At 42.4% G+C, this 21,697-nt stretch overlaps 7 protein-coding genes and 1 long non-coding RNA gene across 12 annotated transcripts; 6 read left to right on the forward strand and 2 right to left on the reverse strand.

Moving 5' to 3' along the window:
- The first annotated feature begins 10 nt into the window (after positions 1 to 10).
- LOC104822074 (transcription factor MYB1R1) lies at positions 11 to 976 on the forward strand. Of its 2 annotated transcripts, none has more exons than XM_010553168.1 (2): positions 11 to 72; positions 191 to 976. In XM_010553168.1, the coding sequence occupies exons 1-2, from the start codon at positions 66 to 68 to the stop codon at positions 601 to 603; spliced, it is 420 nt and encodes a 139-aa protein (XP_010551470.1). In that variant the 5' UTR covers positions 11 to 65; the 3' UTR covers positions 604 to 976. The 2 variants fall into 2 exon arrangements, with proteins under 2 accessions (XP_010551470.1, XP_010551469.1); XM_010553167.1 differs by having other exon boundaries at positions 15 to 81.
- A 626-nt stretch (positions 977 to 1,602) lies between these two features.
- LOC104822075 (probable inactive receptor kinase At1g27190) lies at positions 1,603 to 3,859 on the forward strand. The gene has a single exon (XM_010553169.1). The coding sequence runs from the start codon at positions 1,902 to 1,904 to the stop codon at positions 3,714 to 3,716; it is 1,815 nt and encodes a 604-aa protein (XP_010551471.1). The 5' UTR covers positions 1,603 to 1,901; the 3' UTR covers positions 3,717 to 3,859.
- Positions 3,860 to 4,205: 346 nt separating this feature from the next.
- On the forward strand, positions 4,206 to 5,770 carry LOC104822186. The gene is made up of 4 exons (XM_010553333.1): positions 4,206 to 4,432; positions 5,124 to 5,188; positions 5,295 to 5,407; positions 5,519 to 5,770. Exons 1-4 carry the CDS (start codon positions 4,206 to 4,208, stop codon positions 5,633 to 5,635), a joined length of 522 nt encoding a protein of 173 aa, XP_010551635.1. The 3' UTR covers positions 5,636 to 5,770.
- On the reverse strand, positions 5,583 to 10,651 carry LOC104822077 (TMV resistance protein N-like). Of its 2 annotated transcripts, XM_010553170.2 has the most exons (6): positions 10,397 to 10,650; positions 9,825 to 10,270; positions 8,603 to 9,725; positions 8,120 to 8,530; positions 6,407 to 8,014; positions 5,583 to 6,321 (listed from the first exon to the last, which is right to left on the reverse strand). In XM_010553170.2, the coding sequence occupies exons 2-6, from the start codon at positions 10,268 to 10,270 to the stop codon at positions 5,785 to 5,787; spliced, it is 4,125 nt and encodes a 1,374-aa protein (XP_010551472.1). In that variant the 5' UTR covers positions 10,397 to 10,650; the 3' UTR covers positions 5,583 to 5,784. The 2 variants fall into 2 exon arrangements, with proteins under 2 accessions (XP_010551472.1, XP_010551473.1); XM_010553171.2 differs by having other exon boundaries at positions 8,603 to 9,716; positions 9,825 to 10,651.
- Positions 7,954 to 8,617, forward strand: LOC104822076. The gene is made up of 3 exons (XR_773137.1): positions 7,954 to 8,042; positions 8,142 to 8,253; positions 8,377 to 8,617. It is a non-coding gene; the product is annotated as an uncharacterized LOC104822076 (long non-coding RNA).
- A 3,845-nt stretch (positions 10,652 to 14,496) lies between the features above and the next one.
- Positions 14,497 to 17,283, forward strand: LOC104822079 (serine/threonine-protein phosphatase PP2A-2 catalytic subunit-like). Its single transcript, XM_010553176.2, has 6 exons — positions 14,497 to 15,069; positions 15,731 to 15,845; positions 16,076 to 16,184; positions 16,274 to 16,351; positions 16,474 to 16,665; positions 16,749 to 17,283. The coding sequence occupies exons 1-6, from the start codon at positions 14,817 to 14,819 to the stop codon at positions 16,920 to 16,922; spliced, it is 921 nt and encodes a 306-aa protein (XP_010551478.1). The 5' UTR covers positions 14,497 to 14,816; the 3' UTR covers positions 16,923 to 17,283.
- LOC104822078 (zinc finger BED domain-containing protein RICESLEEPER 1-like) lies at positions 17,110 to 20,059 on the reverse strand. 3 transcript variants are annotated; one of them, XM_010553175.2, is made up of 3 exons: positions 19,917 to 20,059; positions 19,643 to 19,754; positions 17,110 to 19,468 (listed from the first exon to the last, which is right to left on the reverse strand). In XM_010553175.2, the coding sequence occupies exon 3, from the start codon at positions 19,437 to 19,439 to the stop codon at positions 17,436 to 17,438; it is 2,004 nt and encodes a 667-aa protein (XP_010551477.1). In that variant the 5' UTR covers positions 19,440 to 19,468; positions 19,643 to 19,754; positions 19,917 to 20,059; the 3' UTR covers positions 17,110 to 17,435. The 3 variants fall into 3 exon arrangements, with proteins under 3 accessions (XP_010551477.1, XP_010551476.1, XP_010551474.1); XM_010553174.2 differs by having other exon boundaries at positions 19,643 to 19,810; XM_010553172.2 differs by lacking the exon at positions 19,643 to 19,754.
- A 171-nt stretch (positions 20,060 to 20,230) lies between these two features.
- Positions 20,231 to 21,691, forward strand: LOC104822080. The gene is made up of 4 exons (XM_010553177.2): positions 20,231 to 20,405; positions 20,488 to 20,706; positions 20,893 to 20,958; positions 21,454 to 21,691. The coding sequence occupies exons 1-4, from the start codon at positions 20,262 to 20,264 to the stop codon at positions 21,595 to 21,597; spliced, it is 573 nt and encodes a 190-aa protein (XP_010551479.1). The 5' UTR covers positions 20,231 to 20,261; the 3' UTR covers positions 21,598 to 21,691.
- The last annotated feature ends 6 nt before the right edge of the window (positions 21,692 to 21,697 follow it).

The following is a 21,697-nucleotide window of genomic DNA, read 5'->3' on the forward strand; positions in this document are numbered from 1 at the left end:
GAATTGGGGGCTACGTCTCCGACGCCGCCGTTCATCGCTCCGCCTCCCGGAAAAATCGCCGTCGAATGCGTGGTACATCGCGTATACATCTCTTCTCCATCGTGTCTTTCCTTTCTTTCTTTCTTACGTGTAGTAGTTTTTTTTATTTACGACGGATTTTTTTTAAAAAAAAGTGTTTTTTTGTGTGCAGGGAATCCATGGACGGAGGAAGAGCACATGCGCTTCCTGCGGGGACTGGATGAGTTAGGGAAAGGCGATTGGAGAGCGATCTCCAGGAACTACGTCGTAACTCGGACGCCAACTCAGGTGGCGAGTCACGCTCAGAAATACTTTCTCCGGCTCAACTGCCTAAACAACCGCCGCCGCCGTGGATCGAGCTTGTTCGACATAACCATCGATTCCGTAACCATTTCCCGTCAGGAGAAGCCGATGGTTTTTCCGGTGATCGGAGAATCTTCCCAGACGCCTATCCGAATGTTCCAACCTCCGGTTCTGAGAATATCTGACCTCAGCCTCAACGACCGGCCGCCGGAGCTGTTCCTCAGCCTGGCGATGCCTTCATCGCCGTCGTCTTCCGACGAGCCCAACCCCGTCGACGCTTGAGAACAATGCTACTGCTAATATTATATAATTGTATAATTATCAGATGTGTTAAGGAACTGAGGATGTGCTGCCGTTTTCGTCGTACGAATGTATATCTCTCTCTCTCTCTATGTTATGGAGAGAGAAAATAAAGCAAAAACGGCAGGTAGTTCTCAGTGTGGCTCGCTCTCCTCCCGGCGGTGATAATCACGGCTATGTTCGAGTTCCTACAGGAACTGCGTGCTGTTTAGTGTCCTTGTGTAAAGTAGGCCTCGTAGGAATCGCTTGTATTTCCCCCCAAGTTATGAATATTGTGTGTGTGTGAAATCTAATATAATATGGTAAGCATAAACTCAATGGGTTTTTTTAGGGAAGAGACGGTTGCTTTTTCCTAATGTTCTCGCTTTGAATTAATTAATTTTTATTTTGAATTGGAAAACGTGGACTTTGCATGAAAGTCAAACGTGATTTAGTGAAGTGGGGTTATGTTGGATTTATATCGTGCACGTGACTAATTCATTTCCCACGATGTCGGGGGACTTCAATTTGGTTATCGTCCATTGTATTTTCTTTGTCGGATTGTAATAAAGAAAAAAACAACAGTGAATGATTCAGAGAAGTAAAAAAGAGTCAGCTTTCAGTTACTTTAATTGGGCTTCCTTGAAAGTGTGGACTTTCTCCAAAACCCATCACTCGAATCAGATCCTTTTTCACTTTATGGGCCCATTAATATTAAATTCACAAACCCCTTTTTGATCATTTCCTTGGCCCGACTTGATTGATACCCCGCATCCTAATTTTACAAAAAAAAAAAAAAAACATTTTGAGGCCCAAATGCGGTAAAAAATACTGTCGATGAAGCCCATGGGCCCCACATAAAGAGTGATGGAAATTAAGTCCATTTAATAAATTAGGCCTCAAATTAATGGCCTCTCGGTTCTGATTCTGTCGCAAACTTTTAACTTGCACGTGTTTTTTTTGTTCCTAAAACAGTTATAGGGAGATTACTTACTGCTTCAACAAATCCAATGAGCCTTTATAAAGAAAGTGCTGAGTGTATGAATACTCTGCTTTCTTTCTCGATCGAAACCTGAGTTTGTATGAAACGGCGATGATCTTCATCTTCCCCACAATCTGGCTTTGACGGCGTCGTTTTGTGGTGTGATTCTTTCCCGGAGAAAAGTTATTATTAAAGAAAAGAACAAAATTTATTTTCGTCAGCGGTGCCTTCTGCACTGTCAATGGCCGTATTTCCGCCATAGAAGCAGTTTGTACTTACTTCTCTGTAGGGAACCCTTGAGAATTGACCCGTAGCCATCATGAAGGAGACGATCTTCTTCACCTTTTTTTGTCTTCTTATACTTGTTAGCCCATTTCCGTGTTCTTCTCTTGAAGACGATGTACTGTGCCTCGAAGGCCTCAAGAACTCGCTCAAAGACCCGTCGGGTCGACTCAGTGGCTGGTCCTTCTCCAACTCGAGCTCGTCGGCTGTGTCGGTTTGCAAGCTGACCGGTGTCTCTTGCTGGAACGAGAAGGAGAATCGCATCATCTCTCTGCAGCTCCAGTCCATGCAGCTTGCGGGTCAGATCCCCGAGTCGCTCAAGTTCTGTCGAAGTTTGCAGTCCCTGGATCTCTCCGACAATGATCTTTCAGGTCCGATTCCTTCCCAAATCTGCTCGTGGCTGCCATACCTCGTCACTCTGGATCTGTCCGGCAACAAACTAGGCGGTTCGATCCCGGCCCAGATCGTGGATTGCAAGTTCCTTAACAGCCTGGCTCTTAACGACAATAAGCTCTCCGGTTCGATCCCAACGGAGCTCAGTCGGTTGGACAGACTCAGGCGTCTTTCCCTCGCCGACAACGATCTCTCAGGTCCGATCCCGTCGGAGCTTTCGAAGTTCGAAGAAGGAGACTTTAGCGGAAATCACGGACTTTGCGGAAAACCCTTGTCGGGATGTGGCTCGTTGAGCGGTAAAAACCTAACAATTATCATTGTCGCCGGAATTATCGGCGCTGTTGGGTCACTGGTCGTGGGTTTTGCGATACTGTGGTGGTTCTTCATCAGAGAAGGTGGCAGGAAGAAGAAGGGTTACGGCGTCGGAAAATCGAAGGAAGATGGTGACTGGATCGATTTACTGAGATCACACAAGCTCGTTCAGGTAACTTTGTTTCAGAAACCCATTGTGAAGATCAAGTTGGCTGATTTAATGGCGGCGACGAACAATTTCAATTCTGGGAATTTAGTTGTTTCCACGAGAACTGGCGTCTCGTACGAAGCTGTTTTACCTGATGGATCAGCTCTTGCGGTCAAGAGGCTTAGCTGTTGTGGGCTTGGAGAGAAACAGTTCAGGTCGGAGATGAACCGGTTAGGTCAACTCAGGCATCCGAATCTGGTTCCACTTTTAGGTTTTTGTGTCGTGGAAGATGAGAGATTGCTGGTTTACAAGCACATGCCCAATGGAACACTCTACTCTCAATTGCACGGCCATGGAGGCGGTTTGGATTGGCCAGCGCGGCTTAGGATCAGTGTAGGCGCAGCCAGAGGGCTAGCATGGCTGCACCATGGCTGCCAACCGCCATATACCCATCAATACATTAGCTCCAATGTGATTCTCCTCGACGAAGATCTTGACGCTCGAGTTACGGATTACGGGCTGGCAAGGCTGGTGGCTGCATCTCGTGATTCAAAAGACGATAGCTCGTTCAACAATGGTGATCTAGGGGAGTTAGGTTACATGGCTCCAGAGTACTCGAGCACAAAGGTCACGTCCTTGAAAGGAGATGTGTACGGGTTCGGGATCGTGCTTCTGGAACTGGTCACGGGGCAAAAGCCTCTCTCTGCCATCAATGGAGAGGAAGGGTTTAAAGGGAGTTTGGTGGATTGGGTCAGCCAGTTTTTGAGCACCGGTAGAAGCAAAGAGGCCATTGACAGAAACATTTTTGGCAGGGGCTATGATGACGAGATAATGCAGTTTCTGAAAACTGCATGTAGCTGCGTTGTCTCCAGGCCAAAGGAGAGACCATCAATGTGCCATGTTTATGAATGTCTGAAGAACATGGCGGATAAACATGGTCTTACCACCGATCATTTCGACGAATTTCCATTGATCTTCAACAAACAAGATGGTGAGTAACTTGTGGAAAGGTTGTCCTCTTTTGGGCAGTGGAAGTGCTGAAAATGGCATCTTTTCTTTTCTTTTTTTGGCTACCTCAACCACTCACACCATATGTGGTAAGTCTTCTCATTCATTGTCATACGATTATTGGAATTCAAGCATCCAACAAAGCTTAAGGCAGAGAGAGAGAGAGATTTAGCATCCAACAAAGCTTAAGGCAGAGAGAGAGAGAGATTTATGGTAAGATAATAATGTCTGCTTCTCTATGGGCATTATCCTGCAAGAGCTCTAGACCCATCTCCCCACCAATCTCACTAGATATGAGTAACATTTGATAGTCAACCGGTGAAATAGATACAAAACATATATAGCATTTCAAATTCGAATTTTTCCTACTTTGTTTAGAAAAAGGGTGAATACATAAATAACTATAATATTGGGGCTTTTCTGCGAATCTTCTCCTTTCTTCTCCACGAAAACGGCGAGGGCGACGAAGGGAGAGCAAAAATGGCTCCTCTAAGCCTTTCACGGTTCTTCTTCATCATCTTCATCTGTACAGCTTCAATATCAGTCTCTTTTGGCGCCGCAGCCCACGAACACTGTTTTTCATTCTACATCAACAGAGCGTTGGTCGTAGATCTCTACTGGGTTTCAAAGAAACTCCTCGAGGAAGCAATGTCACTTTCGAGTGCTCTCCTTCCGATCCTTGTTTTTCGTGCATCTACTCTGAAAAGGTTCATGCTTCGTCCCATCTTCGCCTTTATCAGCCTTACTTGTCAATCGGGTTTGCTTAATTTTCTGCTATTTGTTGTGGTTTTTTTTTTCTTTCCAATTTGATTTATATGATGTGGCTCTTCCCTGATGAATTTGATGGAGTCTTGAATCTAGAGTGGAAATAATCAAATTATTCTGTTCATACCTTCGATTTCTTATGTACCCATGGCCATCGGCACTGTATTGACATTGGATTTGAATCGCCAGTTGTCTTGATCGCGGGATACCATTCTGATCATAACCATCTCAGAAGACCAACGTTAATGCCTGCATCTCCCACTGAGTTTTTCTTGATATTTAGTCACGAGTTTTTAGAATCAGTGTCAAAGCTTTCGTTACTCGAATGCATTATGATCACAAAGGACATTAATTTTAACTGGAAAAGAGCAAAGTTTTAGGGTTTAAGCGCTCTTAGGATTTGGTCTGAGATTGTTTAATTTAGGTTGCGTCAACTAGCTGGCTGGGTTTCCATTTCGGAGTTCTAGACTTTGAATCCCTTTGCTGGACTGGAAGATTCGAATGAAGAGCATGATTTATTTCTTCTGTCGCTCTTCGTGATTCGGTTTCTGTTTCTTGGTCTTTTCTCTAGTATTGTCTATTGGAGGGTTGATGACTGATTCCTTATCTGTTTGAATTATTTCTTTAGAACAGCGAGAAATATCGTTGCAGTGAAACCGGCTATCGCATTCCTTTCAAATGTATAGAGATCACGAAAGGTAACACTCAAAATGGTCGATCCACTCTCGAAACATCCCTTGGTAGCGTGAATTCGGATGTTCTTCCGCATGATGAACATGACATTTCCATGCCGACAAAACCCAGAAACTTACTGGACGATTCACCACCATCGAAATGGAGATCTCAAACTGATATCACTTACAGAAGTTGTGTCCCGAGGGCAGATGTGGAGGAATTATCAGTCATTGGTTTTTGAGGTATGGAAATGTTCAGATCAGCACTTAACGTGAATTTTTCTTTTATTTTTACTGATCTTGGATGTGAATGATACATTTCGGCTAAAATGGATAATGCAAAAACATGGACAGGGAATTATGGTGGGAATGTTGCTTATCAGTGGAACAGCAATTTACATAAGAAAGAGACGGACAGTTGCAATGTCTGGTGTATCCATGGCGAGATCACAAAGCAACTCTCGGTTTTAATACCACAACACTTTCTGGTATGCAAGTAAAGCTTGAGTTTTGTAATACAACTTTAGGAATGTTTTGATATTTTCTTCAATGACAGTGTTTCACTTTCACATATGGACAACCTCTTCTAGGGTTTTTCCTCTTTGATTTTCGGCAGTTGATCATGTAGGTGTAGATTCAGAATCTTCACCTTCTTCGAATGATCTGTAGAAGTTGGCAAGTTTCTGTGAAACCGTTTGCTGTGTCTCGTTCAGTAGATGTTCATCTCCTTTGTAATCATCATCATCCTCGTAAACCAGATGAATCCCATGCATCTTTAGCTCGACACCGAGTTTGAATGGCATATCTTTTTTTATCACCCGTATCTTGTAACCGTCTTTCAAGGATGCAACCATTGGATGAAACGCAGGGTACCGGCAAATATGGAGTTGATCTCGGTTCGTTCTGGGCACTCCAAAGAGCTGCAACGTGTGGGTGTATAAGGGCAGGTCAAGTTTGAGGACTTGGGCTTGAATTCCCACCACAGATGGCAATTGGTAATCATCTGAACTTCCGTGGTTAAGAGCCACCACAACAGCCAGAATTACGCCTCTGAGTTCTCTGTTCGGGTGGGCTGAGAATGTGACGGTGTCCTGTGAGAACCAATCCGGGATCCTGCTTCCGGGCATGCTAAGATTCCTCAGGTTTCTCAGATAAACCTGTGACAAAGGATTCAGACAGGTTTTACAAAAGGATTCAACAAAACCCAGATGGAATTAAGGTCGTGTGAAAGTGAGGAATCACCTTGGAAAGTCTTCTCTTTATTGCAATGGAGCAAGCGTTGCAGCCAGCCAGGTACAGCCGTTTCAGGGCCTTCAAGCGCTCGAGACCTGGAATGTCGACAACTCTCTGGCAGTTTGTGAGACTGAGATAGTGCAACAACTCCAGATTTGAGATGTCATCTATACGTTCCAGTGAGAAGCAGTTGGTCAGGTCCAGCTTCTCCAGGCTTGATGGAAGACAGGGAAGAGACCTAAGCTCTTGGCAGTCATACAACAAAAGCTCTCTGAGATTAGATAATCCCTTGAGGCTAGACGGCAGGCTGTGAATATAGTTATTGCGCAGATCCAAGCTCTTCAGAGAGGACAGTTTCTCAAATTCATCCGGGAGATTGCCCGATATTCTGCAACTACGAGCATCTAGGTCTTCGAGAAGGGATAGATTTGAGAAAGAGTTTGGCAGTTTTACAAACCGAGGTTCTCTGCCTGGACTTGCAGCCTCGGAGACATTGTTGCTGAGACTTCTGAAAAGAGGCTTCTTGAGCATTTTCAGGACCATTAGGTTTGAGAGCTTTCCAAAGCTTTCAGGCAACTCTATGACAGGAGTTTCCTGCATGTGAAGATGGTGAAGAGACTTCAAGTCTCCAAATGATTCCGGAAGCTTCCGGAGCCTTCTACATTTGTTCATTCGGAGTATCACAAGGTTTTCCAGCTTGCCTATAGACTCTGGCAATTCCTCAATGTTAGATCCTTCGAGGTATAATCCGTGGAGTGTGTCCATGTTTCCAAACGACTCGGGGAGAAAGCTGAGAAATTCGCAATTCCTCAACTCAAGTCTGCGAATGAAGGGCAAGTCACATATCTCTTCCGGTAGATTTTCGATCGGTGTTCTATCCAACTGAAGTTGAGAAAGAGAGTTTAATCCCCCGATTGAACCAGGCAGCTGTTTCAGCAATTTACATTCTCCCGCTGACAAGTCAGCCAAACATGGCAAGGAACCGAGGCAGAAAGGTAGCACCTTCACTCCGCTACCGTTGATGAATAGTTCCTTCAACGATATAAGCTCACCGATAGTGTCGGGGATCATATGAAGCGATGCACACCGCATCAAACTCAGCCTCTGAAGATTTTTCAAATGTCCAATTGAACTTGGCAGATCCTGCAGTGCAGTGTCATTAAGGTTTAGTTCTTTCAGAGATATCAATGTTCCAATGCATACTGGTAGCCCTTTTATAGATCTGCAACCCTTCAGGCTTAGCATTTCAAGGCTTTCAAGACGGAATATAGATTCGGGTAACTTTGTAATGGCAGTTTCATCCACTAGAAGCTCTTTCAGACATTGCATGTCACCGAGGTTTTCTGGCAACTCTCTCAGCTTTGAACAACCGGAGAGGATAAGGTTTTCTAGATGCTTCAGACCAGAAACATCCGTAACAAATTCAGAAAGGTTAGGACAATTTCCGAGATTCAGGTGGAGCAATGTTCTCAGATTACCGACAGATTTATGAATCTTCACCAGACGATTGCACCGTTCAAGGACAAGCTTCTCCAGTGCCTTTTGCTTTGATAAATCAGGAACCATCTCTAAACTGTGGCAGCCACGCAAATTCACAACCTTCAAGCTCTCAGCCACCTGAAAGCCAGAAAGAATTCTTGTTGTGGTATGATCTTTTAGCAGTTAAGATAATAAGTGGAATATAAACTCTCTCCATGTTATAATGGGAATAACAAAGCGTACCCCTTTGCTGCTCAAACCACAGACTTGTCTTATTCTACTTTCTGAAAGATCAAGAACAGAGAGTTGCCCTCCATGGAAATCTGAAGGAAGCTTTTCCAAAGGGCATCCTTTCCACTGTAACCACTTGAGTTCAGGTGGGAGAAGTTTAAGCTTGCCTTCCAGTTTCACGTGATTAATCTGAAGCAAACTCAAATTAGTCATTTCTTTAAAAGGCTCTACACTAATGCAGATCTCATCATTTTCTGGTTTTTCCTCAGGCCGGCGTTTTCTAAATCTCGTCCTCAGGTAATCAAACACTGAGCAGATGTTGGGCTTGGCCTGGAGTTTCCTCAATGCTATTTCATCCGCACTCGGGTCTCTCACAAACTTCTTCTTGAAATCAAATACAATCCCATGGATGGATCTTGTTCCCTGCTATTCCAGTACAGAGTCAAAACACAAATGTTAAAAAAAAACGTTATTCATCAATCTAATTGCTCATACCTCTCTCTTCCTCAAGACAGTCATAATCTCAGCACGATTCCAGAGCCTACTTCGCATTCCAGGATTAGTAATGTTTTCATTTAGGACAATTGTCCTTCCCATGTCTCTAATCTGATCATGCATCCACAGAGTATCATCCTCCATGATCTTGACAAGAGATTTCTGTTTCAGGACATTGAGTGCTGCCTCTGCGTTAAACCCGCATCCTTTCAGAATGTCTATGATGTCTTCTTTTGTTATCTCCATTCTGATAAAGAGACAAGCAATGTCGAGAAACACACACTGTTCTTCATTGTCCAAAGTGTGGTAACTCACTGCCAGGACATCTTGAAGATTTTTTGGTTGGATATTTTTCAGCTTCTCCAACAGAGCTCGCCATTCCCTTTCCTCCCTCTTGTCATACAAAAGAGAACCAAACACTTCCAAAGCCAATGGCAAATGTCCTGTCCATGAGACAATATCCTTGGACAACTGCAATAGTCTATCTGTCGGTTTCTCTTTCCGTAGTGCATGGTAACTAAATAGCTTCAATGCCTCTGACTCGTCCAAGCAACTGACCTCGTAGTGTCGGTCGACATTGAACAGACTCAAAATATTTTCCTCTCTGGTGGTGATGACAAGTACACTTCCTTCACCATGCCATCTTCTTTCTCCAATCAGTGAAGCAACCTGATTTACATGATCAACATCATCTAAAACCACAAGAATCTTCTTGTCATGGACTCTTTCTTTTATCAAGTCTTTGCCACTGTTGACATCATCGATTTGAGGGATGCCATGGAACAGCTCATTGACTAATATTTTTTGCAGGGAGATCATACCATCTTGTTCTGATGATCTTTCTCTAACATTTGACAAGAAAACTCGGTGCTTGAAATTACCCACGATCTTGTTGTATAGGGCCTTTGCAAGGGTTGACTTGCCAATGCCACCCATGCCGTAGAGCCCAAGAACTTGAACGTCAGAATTGGATTCCATGTCCAGCAGCTTCATCAACTTTCCCAGTCGCGGCTCGAGCCCAACCGTGTACTCTCCCACTTTCTCCGGTGTATTGCTCAGTTCAGCTAATACCCTCTTCACAACACGTTCTATGATGTCATCTTCCGAGTCATTTCTGTCAACGCTTCATTTCGAAACATCTGAATGTTAAGATATGTATGCAGGGATTTGACGAAGAAGAAGAAAACATAACATTAAGCTTGAAGAAACCTAAATGGCGTACTTGTACATAAACCCAGCGATATTGCCGACTAAATTCATAGCTTTCCTCCATCTCTGTACCTTCTCCACGTCGAATCTTTTCTCGTGCTCTTCGAAATCCTTGGCGAAATGGCCGTTCTGTTTGCGGATATGGGAGGGATCGACCTCGTAAAAGATGGGTAACATCGGCCGGCCAAGGGATGATCTGAGATCGCAGAGCTTGGCCAGTTCCTCGAGGCACCAGTGAGAGTCAGCGTACCTCCGGGAGAAGACGACGACGGAGGTCGCCGAGTCCTCGATCGCCTCCACAAGACTCGGAGCGATCTCGTCGCCGCGTCTCAGGGCATCGTTGTCGCGGAACACACTGACCTGCTCCTTGAGCGCGTCGTAGATACGCGCCGTAATGGTGTGGCGCGTGTCCTCGCCTCGGAAACTGAGGAAGACGTCCCACTCGAGCCTCGAACCCATCTGCGATCGAATACCAAAATCGCGTTCGAAAATATAACAGATTACAAAGAGAGGAAGGAATGTGTTCGGCCGTGCATTGCAGAGGTATTGCAGATCCTTATACAAAGGAGAATGACGAGATTAAACCTAGCGGGCAAGGCAAGTTCTAAGGATGGGGCGTAGAAATATGTATAGAATATATTAGTTCCTTTTTCCTTCCGTAAGACGGTGATTCCGATCATGATGCCCAAGTCTGTGAGTAACTGTCGCGGCCATGGCTTCGTCGGAATGTCAGCAAGTTGGTCTTTGGAGCTTATATGCGCCACTCGAAGAGTGCCCTTTTCTATCTGTCCACGAACGACGAGATAGTCAACAAGAATTTTTAAAAACGGCACGGAGTTCATAGTTTATTTGCAATCAGTGAACGGCATGCAATCCGGACAAGCAATCCGGACAACAAAAAAGAAGCATTGTGATATTGGAACAAGAAAATAATTTATTGGGGAGATTGAGTGGGCATATGATTCATCTCCTATGGTGTGGGGACCCTATGTCTATCGATCGATCATTATATATATACGAATATCATATATATATATATATAGTGTATAAAGGCATATGATTCTCGGGCCAAATGTTTTTTTTCCATATAAGAGACAAATCAATTTGACGTGAGATTCATGCATGTATATATCACTGTAAATTGGCATGGATGATATGAAATGTGTACCATATGATATACCCATATATATACTATATGGATCAATTATGGCTGCTATATATAGATATATATGTATGTGCGTGTGATACACATATATATATATATTCCAAAGGAACCTGCTTTAGAGTTGCATCAACATAATTTTTTTTTTGTCTATTCTTTTTTTAAGTCATTGTCATCTTTATTTATTATACTTCTGCATGCATGAATCCTAAGATATAAAGGGTGGTCCAATTGATTAAGGCATAAAACCCTTCCCTCTCAAACAGAAGCTTATTTAGGCAGAGATCATTTAACTTCGCTGTAGAGTCACGAACTTGGAATCTTACTGTTTGATCGATTAGGCTTTTTATTCCACAATCCACACACACGCACGCACACGTATACATACATATACACATGTGTATAGCCGCCATACATTGCTCCCCATAGTAAATATACATGTATATATGTGTGTATGCATGGGGAATATCATGTATTCACGCACACGCAGTAACGTAGAGGTGTACTGTCTGTTATCAATAAATATAAATCGATAGTGATTTGTATGTATGCATGTATAATGGTGCTAACTTAATCTGCCTTTTGGGTACGAAAGGGATAAATGTAAACAGAGAAGGGAGGGGGTATTTTGGCACGTGCGGAATGGGTACGTCGTACGTAGACTGCATGAAAATACACAAACAAGAAACTTCAATTCGTGTCCGAACCTTCTCATATATCTTAAAAGTTTATTATATATATATATATACCGGGCCTTATACTATATTACATGGAATATTGCGTATATTACGGATATATGTCGGGTATATTTTACATTTATTCAAACAACACAAATACCCATGTACGAAATTATTTGTTGATAATTACCAAACTTTACGGAACATTATAGGATTCATCATGCACAGGAACTAATCGTCCCTCGACGTCCCAACGGTTCAAGAAAGTAGGTATTTAATAAAAAAGACATCATAAACACTTCAACCTATAAATAACATCAACCCTCATGCACTTATCAAAGTGCTTTGCTCCTCTCTCTCTCTATCTCCCACTCTCTACACACACAAGCATATACACATATACATATACACTGAACAAAAACCGCTTTTGGATGTATATTTGTGTATTTACTTGGACCGACCCACGAATACAATAAGCACAAGAAGAAAGAAAAGAGAAACAAACAATGAAATCCATGAGAAGCCGACGTTATCTTCGGAAAAAAGTGTTGTTGAGTGCACTTGCGATCGGATCGATGATCTTTCCGATGATGATAGAGGCCTTTGTACTGCAAAAAGGCGACGGATACAGTAGAAGGGAGGAGACAACTGCGAGGAAGCTGATGAAGACGGTCCCGGACGTTACATATAAGCCTTCGAAACTCGAAGATCGTAACTTCGCATGGAGCAAAAGAAAAGTTCCTCGTGGATCAGATCCCATACACAACAGGTTTGAGCTTTCCGAATCTCTACTTTTGTTAATTTATCCGTTTCCCATATATATACACATACTTGCGTGTGTATATATGTGTGTATATATATACACGTACGTGTGCATGTTTTCTTCGTTTATATGTTAAAATCTCTCTTTTGCTTATGGAAACTTTAACTCTTTATTAGATATTGGCCTCTTTTCCTCATTCTGTTTTTTCTCGTCATGACGAAGCCATTGACTGACACCAAATATATCAAGATTATTTTCTCGCATTAAATTATATATATATATATATATATATATATATATATATATATATGAATAAAAGATGTAAAGCAAGGAAAATTATATGGGAGTTTGATATATGTGGATACAAACAGGAGAGCGGGGAATTGGGGACGACCACCAGGGCTTGCTTGATTGAGTACGTATACACCTAAAAGCATTTGGATGAGTGTATTCTTTAATCGTACGCTAGGTTTCTCTCTTTGGTTTTGTATGACACATATATATATATATATCATTTAATGCGCATTCCTCTTTATTTATTTATTTATTTCCTTTGTTTATAAAAAGATAAATATTGGGCTTTAAAGTTATGAATGATTACACACTCACACATAGAATCTCGAAAAAACAAAGAGAAAGAAATGACAAACGTCTCTCCTTTTGGGAAACTGTACTTTCGTATATATTTGCGAAAATCTTAAAACAATATCTAAACTTCTCAATTTTCATAAAATAGAATATAAACTTTATTTTTATCAAATAAAAACTCAATTTCATTTTTTAATAAATCATTGTCATTTTTTAACCCTATGTATTACTGACATGACGTTTGGATATCGTGACATGTGGACGATGATGTGTCAAATACGATCAAAATATTGACTTGTCATGTAGAATGTGAAAACCTCACGTCAACAATAGAGTTAAAAAAGACAAAGATTATAAAGTTCCGGGTTTATTTTTTACTACAAAATGAAGTTGAGGTTTTATTTGGTGAAAAACAAAGTTTAGATTTTATTTTATGAAAATTAAAAATTTCAGGTATTGTTTTGGAATATTCCATATATGCAATAAAATATTTTTTTGATTGAAATAATAAAATGAATTTTGAAGCTTTCAACAAAATGGCTGAGCTGAAAAAAAGAAAGAATAGATGTACAAGTATATATAGATATATATTATTTATTATATGTTGGACTTTTTACTATAATTTGATTATTTGGTACTTTTGGTCGGATTAATTGCCCAACCACTACTCTTTCTTTTCTCACTTGTCTTCTGACTGCCCATCAGTCCACATATTCAACAATCTTAAACTAATAACACCACTAACACAACTTAACTAATTTATATTAATAAACAAAAATCAATTACAAGTCACAACCCAACCCTCTAATTTATCAAATTCAAAATGGAATCAATAAATGTAATTAATGTGACATTTGATTATTTTATATTTCAACCAAATTAAAGAAAAACCAAGCCTCTTTTTTTTTTTTTTTGTGTGTCTGTGGAGAATTAAAGTAATGGCGAAGACTTGTCTAAAGCTAGATGAAAGATTTGTACATTTTTAATTAAAAATACACAAAGAACTCAACAACAATATGTATCCTCTATTGGTTAAAAAAAATATATGTATTCTGTATTTGGCATGTTTATGAATATCTGTTTATCACAACTATAGACATATAAAAAAATCATTATAATGTATACAAATTCTAAACTAAATATTAATATTTTTTTTTTTAATATTATGCATTATAAAGACTCCAAAAATAAATTTGGGGGCTCCATCGTCCATGTATATTGGGCCGGTTTGTCTTCCATCAATGGGCCTATTCGGAGTAGCTCATCCACAATGGGCCTAATTGGGCCCAAGATGGTTACAACTGGAGGATAAAGTGATAAGGTGATAATATGGGGAATGTTTTGGCACGTGTCAGTTTCTCAATAGACTTTGACTCGGCGCGGCCACCGGAGGGAAGGCGGGATGGAAAAAAAAAAAAAAAGATCAGCCAGCTCTTTTCAACTCCGACAATCCAAAAAAAAACAAATAATAAAATTATTGAGACGTTCAGGAAATAAAATAAAAATTACACCAAAATTGAAAAACGCCTCGCTTTTCTTCTTCTTCTCCGCCGTCTCTCTCGATTTACCTTTTCTACATTTTTTTTTAAATATCTTCCAGAAAAAAAAAGCGATTGTCTAATACATTTGCAGAGTCGAGTTCATGTGATTTTTCTTTTTGGATTTCGTTTTCGAGTGATGTTGAATAGATCGAATCGAGAAACGAAGGTGGAGAATCATTATCCGGATCCGAGTCTGAGATAATCCGGGTCGCCTGTTTGGTAGATCCCAGAGGAGGAAGACGGAGATAGGTGGCTGGGGAAATCGGAAAGGAAGATGCCGGCGACCGGAGATCTGGACCGCCAGATCGAGCAGTTGATGGAGTGTAAGCCGCTGTCGGAAGCGGAGGTGAAGACGCTCTGCGATCAGGCGAGGGCAGTTCTCGTGGAGGAATGGAACGTTCAACCGGTGAAGTGTCCGGTCACCGTCTGCGGCGACATCCACGGCCAGTTCTACGATCTCCTCGAGCTTTTCCGGATCGGTGGCGCCGCGCCTGATACGAACTATCTTTTCATGGGCGATTATGTAGGTTCGTCTCTTGTTCGCTTTTCGGCTCTGACAGTCTCATTTTCCAGTTTTCAGGCATGGTTTTGACCTTAAGTTGTTCGTCTTACAGATCTGTTGGTTTGTGTGAGATTGGATCTGCTTTACTTTATTTTCTCATACCTAGAGCTAGATTTTCCCGGAATTGGGAATTTTTCGATACAGATCTTACGATGATTCTCATAGCTGATGTAGATTGTTTTAGCTGTATCCTTTTGGAGTGGTTGCCCTATATGGAGGATTGTTGCTTATGGTTGCTTGTTGTTCAATTCAACAGGTGATTATTTCTCAGTTTTTTTGGTAGGATTGCGATGTTGTAATTATTATCTAGGGACTTTGCCATTTACGTCCAAAGAAAAGTGGACTTTGCTATTGAAATACCTAGGATTTGGAATTTAATTGGTTCTAATTTCTTGGTGGTGCTAACTATAGTAGTAGAGATGACTACCTTGACCTTTGTAGTGTGAAAGCATTCATGCGTAATTTGATGAGTTACACGGCAAACAATCATTGATTTCTTTCAATTTCTTTTGTCACAGAATGGCGTTTCTCTCATTTTTGTTGATGGCTTCATGATATTGCAGTCCTAATTTTCTGGTTCCTTTTCACGGATAGTTTATTCATATGGTTGCTATCTGTGTCCGCAGATCGTGGGTATTATTCTGTTGAGACAGTCACACTCTTGGTAGCCCTGAAAGTTCGGTACCGGGATAGGATCACCATTCTAAGAGGGAATCATGAAAGCCGGCAAATCACTCAAGTGTAAGATTACCCTCTCTTGATAACTTTGTATATGCTCTCATCTTTTGAGGAAAACCAGAGCACTGTATGCTCCCAAATTGTGATGCTCAATAGCCAGCATATGTCACACTAACATTATTTGTGGGTCTTAATGACATGATTGCGTTTTATCCCTTTTCTTATACTGTTTGTAGGCTAGTGCCTTCTCTAAGCTAAGACTGCTGATTTTTCCTTTTGCATTACCCATTCAGGTATGGATTTTATGATGAATGCCTGAGGAAATATGGAAATGCAAACGTCTGGAAGTACTTCACAGACCTTTTTGACTACCTCCCCCTCACAGCTCTCATCGAGAGTCAGGTACTCACTAGCTTCGCCTGCCTAATTGAATCATTTATTTGGATATTATCTGCTAACCTTTTCAACTGGCTAAAACCTCCATTCCACAGGTTTTCTGTTTACACGGAGGACTATCACCTTCACTAGACTCACTTGACAATATCCGAGCCTTAGACCGCATTCAGGAGGTGAGTCACATTCTTTATATTATCGAAAACCATTTCAAATCAGACCAAACAACTCTGTTTTAGTGACTTCCGGGCACCATGCTTGATCTGAGTAAAATGTTTTCTGGTTATTGCACCTTTAGGTTCCGCACGAAGGACCAATGTGTGACCTGCTGTGGTCAGACCCAGATGATCGTTGTGGCTGGGGAATCTCACCTCGTGGTGCCGGTTACACTTTTGGGCAGGACATCGCTACTCAGTTTAACCACAATAATGGACTCACTCTGATATCCCGAGCTCATCAGCTTGTCATGGAGGGATTTAATTGGTGTCAGGTATGACCAAGTACCCATTCCATTTCCCTCCCCTAAATCCAGTTCCTCGCTGTTCTTAACAAAGTCTTACTTCCTGTCTGCAGGACAAGAACGTCGTAACTGTATTTAGTGCCCCAAACTATTGCTACCGGTGCGGGAACATGGCTGCAATCCTAGAGATCGGAGAGAACATGGAACAGAATTTCCTTCAATTCGACCCAGCACCCCGTCAAATCGAGCCCGAGACAACTCGCAAGACCCCAGATTATTTTTTGTAACTCTCGGAAATCCAACATCAGCTGTTCTTGTCGGCCATTCTTGGTTTGTGTTGAGGGGGTCAGTCCAGATTCTTGGTCTGTGCTGTCGAGACACTCAGAACGAAGACATGATCAGACACTGAGAGTGTTGATGGGTCCAAGTCCAGATGAAAGCAGCACTCAGTGTGTTATATTATGTTTTGTTTTGTTTTTTTTCCTGTAATTTCGTTTTTCTTGTTAGTTTAAATTATCGGATTCTATTATTTCTCTCCGAAACCCCCCTTGCCGGTTTTAATTGAACAGCCGCAATTTTGTGGTTCAACTCTTTTGTCGGAAGAGATTGGCATTCTGTACCTTTCAATGTTATCTGGTTTTGTTCTTACCCAGAATTCTATCACCAAACCGTGAACTATTTTTTTGATTCCTGTACAATACAAGAAATGATACCTTTTTTTTGGTCGTACACAGCTAAACGCCTCGGGTTAGAATTAAACAAACCAAAGAACCAAATATAGAAACCAAAAGAAACGTTCTTTATCGGCTTTCAAGCTCACTACGGATCCAATCTTGAGCACACATCAAGGCTTGGACAGTACTCGGCCGAAGCGAACTCCAGTTCTGATCAACCTGTCTTAACCTCGTCCCGAAGGCGTGTCCGGCCGGGACAGTTGACATCGGCACAGCCAACACATTGCGTGCCATCATCGAGAGAATCGGGTACCGAGGCGTATGAACCCTCCACCAGTTAAGGATGTCGAAATCTGAGTTCCGCGGAAACAGAGGCTCCTCTAGATACTTTTCCAGATCCGACTTCGTGTCTTGACATGGTTCGGTATCGTTTATGTACCTGTCGAATTCCGTCAGTCTGTCGGAAAACCCTTTTCCATTAACACCGTTCGATTGCTGCTGCTGCTGCTGCTGCCAATCGAAAGCTTGTTCCGATGAAACCAACAGTGACCCTACGGTGTGCTCGTTGTATAGAGCTTTGATGCACTCGGAGATATCGTCGATAAGCTCTGAAGCACTAGCTCCGTACAGTAGCGGGTAATAATACTCGATCAGCTTCATTTTGAATCGCGGGTCCAAGATCGAAGCAATGGCCAGAGCCAGGTTGCTTTTCTCCCAAAACTCGTCGAACTTCTTTCTCATATTCACAGCCATAGAGCTAATGAAATCGTCGGGATTCTTGCTCAATTCGATCAGACGAAGGTGTATATCGCATATCTCGGGGAAGTACTTATTGGCAGGTTGGCATTTGCTCTTGGTGAATACATTGGTGACCTCCACAAAGAGTTTCAAGAATCCGACGAAAATCCCGAGCCTCTCCCAATCCGAAACAGACGGATATGCCATGTAACGAGGATCTCGTTCTTGTTCTTTCATAAGGCAAAACACGTTCTTGTACTCCAGAGCAATCTCGAGCATAGTACATGTCGTGTCCCATTGTGTCGGGCTATCGAGACATAGTTTCCTCCCATTTCCGACTCCGGCTTCAACAGCCAACCGGATGAACTTCTCCTGAAAGGATTCCGAGCTTCTGACATGTCGAATCATCTCCCGAATCTTGATTATCATCTCGCTAGAAGTCTGAAGAGAATCTTGAGCCATCTGACTAAGGACATTCACCGCACAGCTCACATCGAACAGTTGCCCGTTACAGTAGAGAAACTTGTTCTGTGATAACCGATCTCGGATCTTGTTCGCCACTTCTTCACTGAAAGGAGGAGAATGGCTCGAAGTCATGGAAAACAGCTTTCGGTCGATATCCCATTCCATTAAGCATGTCATGATGACCTCTGCATGCATTTCGCCCGTATGAGAAGGATCCGTCACGAAGAAGTTCAGAACCCTCTGTTTCAATCCCCATGTTTCGTCGATATAATGCGCTGTCAAGCACAAGTACTCGGCATCTTCTAACGAATTCCATACATCGACACTGACACTGATTTTTCCGGGCAACTTATCCAGTGATTCGAAAATCTTGTGTTTCTCTTTCGCGTAGATTTCCATACAGTCAGATTCAACTCCTTCGAATGCAACGAGCTCAAACAAAGGCTGTAAATTTTGGACAAAGACACGAAATCCAACATCTTCGACCATTGTCAGAGGATATCCGTGTAAAATAATCATCCGGGCAAGATCAAATCTGCTCCGTCTCTGATCCAGACTCACACTTGCAACCGCGGTGAAATCGTCTCTGGACTGCTCATGTTCGTACCTAACATTCACAACACTAAGCACATCATCCTTCCTCTGCTCATCATGGTCATGATCGATATTTGCAAGCGCATACTTTTCCACCTTCCTCTTTCCGCTGCCGAGAAAGTATTCCGCTATCCCGTGATTGGTTATCTTCCTACACCGAATCAAATGGTTCCTCAGATGCGAAGTTCCACTGGCGCTCGATCCACTGAGTCTTTTCTGACAGTGCCTGCAGATGGCAAGGTAAGTGTCTCCCTTTCTCACCCTATCAAAGTCATTCCAAACAACAGATTTCAATCTGCCGGATTTCACAATGACCGCATCTGACAAATCCATCTCATTGGCTGTAAATTTATAACCGGAACCTACAGAAAAGGACAGCAACAGTCATCACTGACACCTTTCAGAAACTTTAAACGACAAACGAAACGAACAGCAAAACCAAATCCATATGTTTAATTGGACGAATCTCAAACAAGAAAATCATCACTTCAACACAGACAAACATGTAATGTTACAAGAACCACAAATCAACCCACCAGTTCCAAATTTTCCTTTCCCGATAAGAAAGGAACTTGTTCGACGAATTCAACTGTACGGAAGCAAATCGACACATAAAGTCCTTCACTTTACGCGAGACCGAATTCTTGGCTTCGATTGGGAAACGAAACAAATTCGTGGGTCGTATTAGCGAAGCCCATTTCATACTCCTCGGAAAGCAAGAAAGCGTAAACTAAGGAACGCTCTACAGCAAAGATGGAACTTTTCCGGGAAAATCTGAGAAGAAAACAGAGAACTCCGAAGCGTACTAACCTCTTTGTTTACAGGATCCAAACGCGGCGGATTTCGGGTGCGACCTGCGGCGGCGGTGGCAATGGCCGCGGCGATAGGGTTTGCAAGGAGAAGCTTCTACGAAGTGAAAGGTGGTTTCAAACGGCGAACGAATTCGTCATGCGGTTGCGCCAGCGATAAAAAATCTCGCGAACCCCCCATTTAAAAAGCAGGAAATTTCCAAATAGCCCCTTATTTTAATAGATATTTCGAAATGCTCTTCTTAGTTTTATTCGGTGAAAAACAGTCCATTTTAATAGAATGACAATGTTCTACATATGAATAAAATCACCACTCACTCTTTGCTTCCATCTTTCTTCCCCTCCAATGGCTGCAGCCACAACCTTATCATCATCTCCCCTTCTCATCAATGTCCGACACAAACCCATCGCTGCATCTCCTCTCCCTTCTCTCGGATTCCATCTCCTTCGCCGCCTGAACCGCCGCGTCGCTTCAATCCGCCGCCCTCAGGTCCTCCCTCCCATCCCCTCTCGTCGTTTTCCCGGTCGAATCCCTCCCGATTTCTGACGAAACCTTCGTCTCTTCTTCTCAGTCGCGTAGGCGTTACGAACCTGACGACCGGTTCTTCGATGGGTACGAGTACGATGTTGTTCCCGACGACGAAGCCGACGAGTTCAGCGACGGCGAAGACGAGACGGAGAGCAGCGTCGATCTGCTGATCAGATTCTTACGGAGCATGTACAGAAAAATCTCCAAGCGCGCCAAAAAGGCCTCCCGCCGCATCTTGCCCGCCGCAATGTCGCCCCAACTTGTGAGTTCTCCATTAAAGCTACTCGTTCTCCTTCAAGTTGGGAACTTTATGTATGAGAATCCCATATTGAGCCCGACCAGTCTATGTTCTCAATTCAAATTTCACATTTTATCCGTCTGTTTGTCATGATTTTGTCTGGTTATAGTCGTTTGACGCTTAATACTTAGATTCTTGGGATATATGCAGGTTTCGTTTGCAGTTGATGGGATATTGCTATTGGCTTCACTTTCCATAACCAGAGCGTTTCTTGAGGTATGTTTACTTGGTCACTTGGATCCTTACCTGTGGAGGAGGTTGAACGATCATAGCATTAGTTCAAGTTTCATTCATTTTTCGTTATGAATATTCATGGTGTGCTTCAGAATCAGAAGATCTGGACTCAGTGGATTGAATTTCACATAATGTGGGTAAAAGGGTTGTTTGTCGTCCATGTGATGATGAACTTCGTAGAATGAACACTTAAAAGTTACAAGACTTGCTTCTGAATTATCGTTTGTGAAGAGATTGATAGTTGGAGGATAAGATGAAAACAGGAGAATCCGACTCCAATCTGTATATTGCTTTTGTAATGCCTGTCTTCTGATCATACTTCTGGTTGGTTTTATAACTTAAGATAACCTGCCAATGCTTGTCTGGGGTGTTCCAATGTTGTTGGAGCCATCCATTCAGCTTAAGATTTGGGTGGAACTGAAGCCATGGATGGAAATTCTGATCTTAGTTGATGACCGACATGTTGGGTTTTGACAGGTAATATGCAATCTCGGGGGAACAGTGTTTGTGGTGATATTGCTCATCCGGCTGATATGGGCGGCTGTCTCTTACTTCCAAGCATTTGGGAACGGATTCCACGGAGGCAGGAGCTCCTTTGGCGGTGAACCACAGCCATTGTAATAGGATCACTCCCCCTTTTTAACCTTCTTGTGAAGGGGAGAACTATTTGCTTTTGTAAAGTTTCCAACGTGAAAACCACTTGTATGGGGGGGGGGGGGGG

This window comes from Tarenaya hassleriana, unplaced genomic scaffold (genome assembly GCF_000463585.1).
Source record: "Tarenaya hassleriana unplaced genomic scaffold, ASM46358v1 Cleome35, whole genome shotgun sequence".
NCBI lineage: Eukaryota > Viridiplantae > Streptophyta > Magnoliopsida > Brassicales > Cleomaceae > Tarenaya > Tarenaya hassleriana.

What these genes read in the sequence shown, in the direction of transcription:
- LOC104822075 (XM_010553169.1), top strand. Translation starts at nt 1,902, where the DNA reads ATGAAGGAGACGATCTTCTTCACCTTTTTTTGTCTTCTTATACTTGTT.
- LOC104822186 (XM_010553333.1), top strand. Translation starts at nt 4,206, where the DNA reads ATGGCTCCTCTAAGCCTTTCACGGTTCTTCTTCATCATCTTCATCTGT. An exon ending in ATGTATAGAGATCACGAAAG is followed by an intron (nt 5,189 to 5,294) that starts GTAACACTCAAA and finishes GACAAAACCCAG; the next exon opens with AAACTTACTGGACGATTCAC. An exon ending in ATCAGTCATTGGTTTTTGAG is followed by an intron (nt 5,408 to 5,518) that starts GTATGGAAATGT and finishes AAACATGGACAG; the next exon opens with GGAATTATGGTGGGAATGTT.
- LOC104822077 (XM_010553170.2), bottom strand. Translation starts at nt 10,270, where the DNA reads ATGGGTTCGAGGCTCGAGTGGGACGTCTTCCTCAGTTTCCGAGGCGAG. An exon ending in CTGTCTTGAGGAAGAGAGAG is followed by an intron (nt 8,531 to 8,602) that starts GTATGAGCAATT and finishes CTGGAATAGCAG; the next exon opens with GGAACAAGATCCATCCATGG. An exon ending in GTGGTTTGAGCAGCAAAGGG is followed by an intron (nt 8,015 to 8,119) that starts GTACGCTTTGTT and finishes TCTGGCTTTCAG; the next exon opens with GTGGCTGAGAGCTTGAAGGT.
- LOC104822079 (XM_010553176.2), top strand. Translation starts at nt 14,817, where the DNA reads ATGCCGGCGACCGGAGATCTGGACCGCCAGATCGAGCAGTTGATGGAG. An exon ending in TTTCATGGGCGATTATGTAG is followed by an intron (nt 15,070 to 15,730) that starts GTTCGTCTCTTG and finishes CTGTGTCCGCAG; the next exon opens with ATCGTGGGTATTATTCTGTT. An exon ending in CAGCTCTCATCGAGAGTCAG is followed by an intron (nt 16,185 to 16,273) that starts GTACTCACTAGC and finishes TCCATTCCACAG; the next exon opens with GTTTTCTGTTTACACGGAGG.
- LOC104822078 (XM_010553172.2), bottom strand. Translation starts at nt 19,439, where the DNA reads ATGGATTTGTCAGATGCGGTCATTGTGAAATCCGGCAGATTGAAATCT.
- LOC104822080 (XM_010553177.2), top strand. Translation starts at nt 20,262, where the DNA reads ATGGCTGCAGCCACAACCTTATCATCATCTCCCCTTCTCATCAATGTC. An exon ending in CCGCAATGTCGCCCCAACTT is followed by an intron (nt 20,707 to 20,892) that starts GTGAGTTCTCCA and finishes GGATATATGCAG; the next exon opens with GTTTCGTTTGCAGTTGATGG. An exon ending in TAACCAGAGCGTTTCTTGAG is followed by an intron (nt 20,959 to 21,453) that starts GTATGTTTACTT and finishes GGGTTTTGACAG; the next exon opens with GTAATATGCAATCTCGGGGG.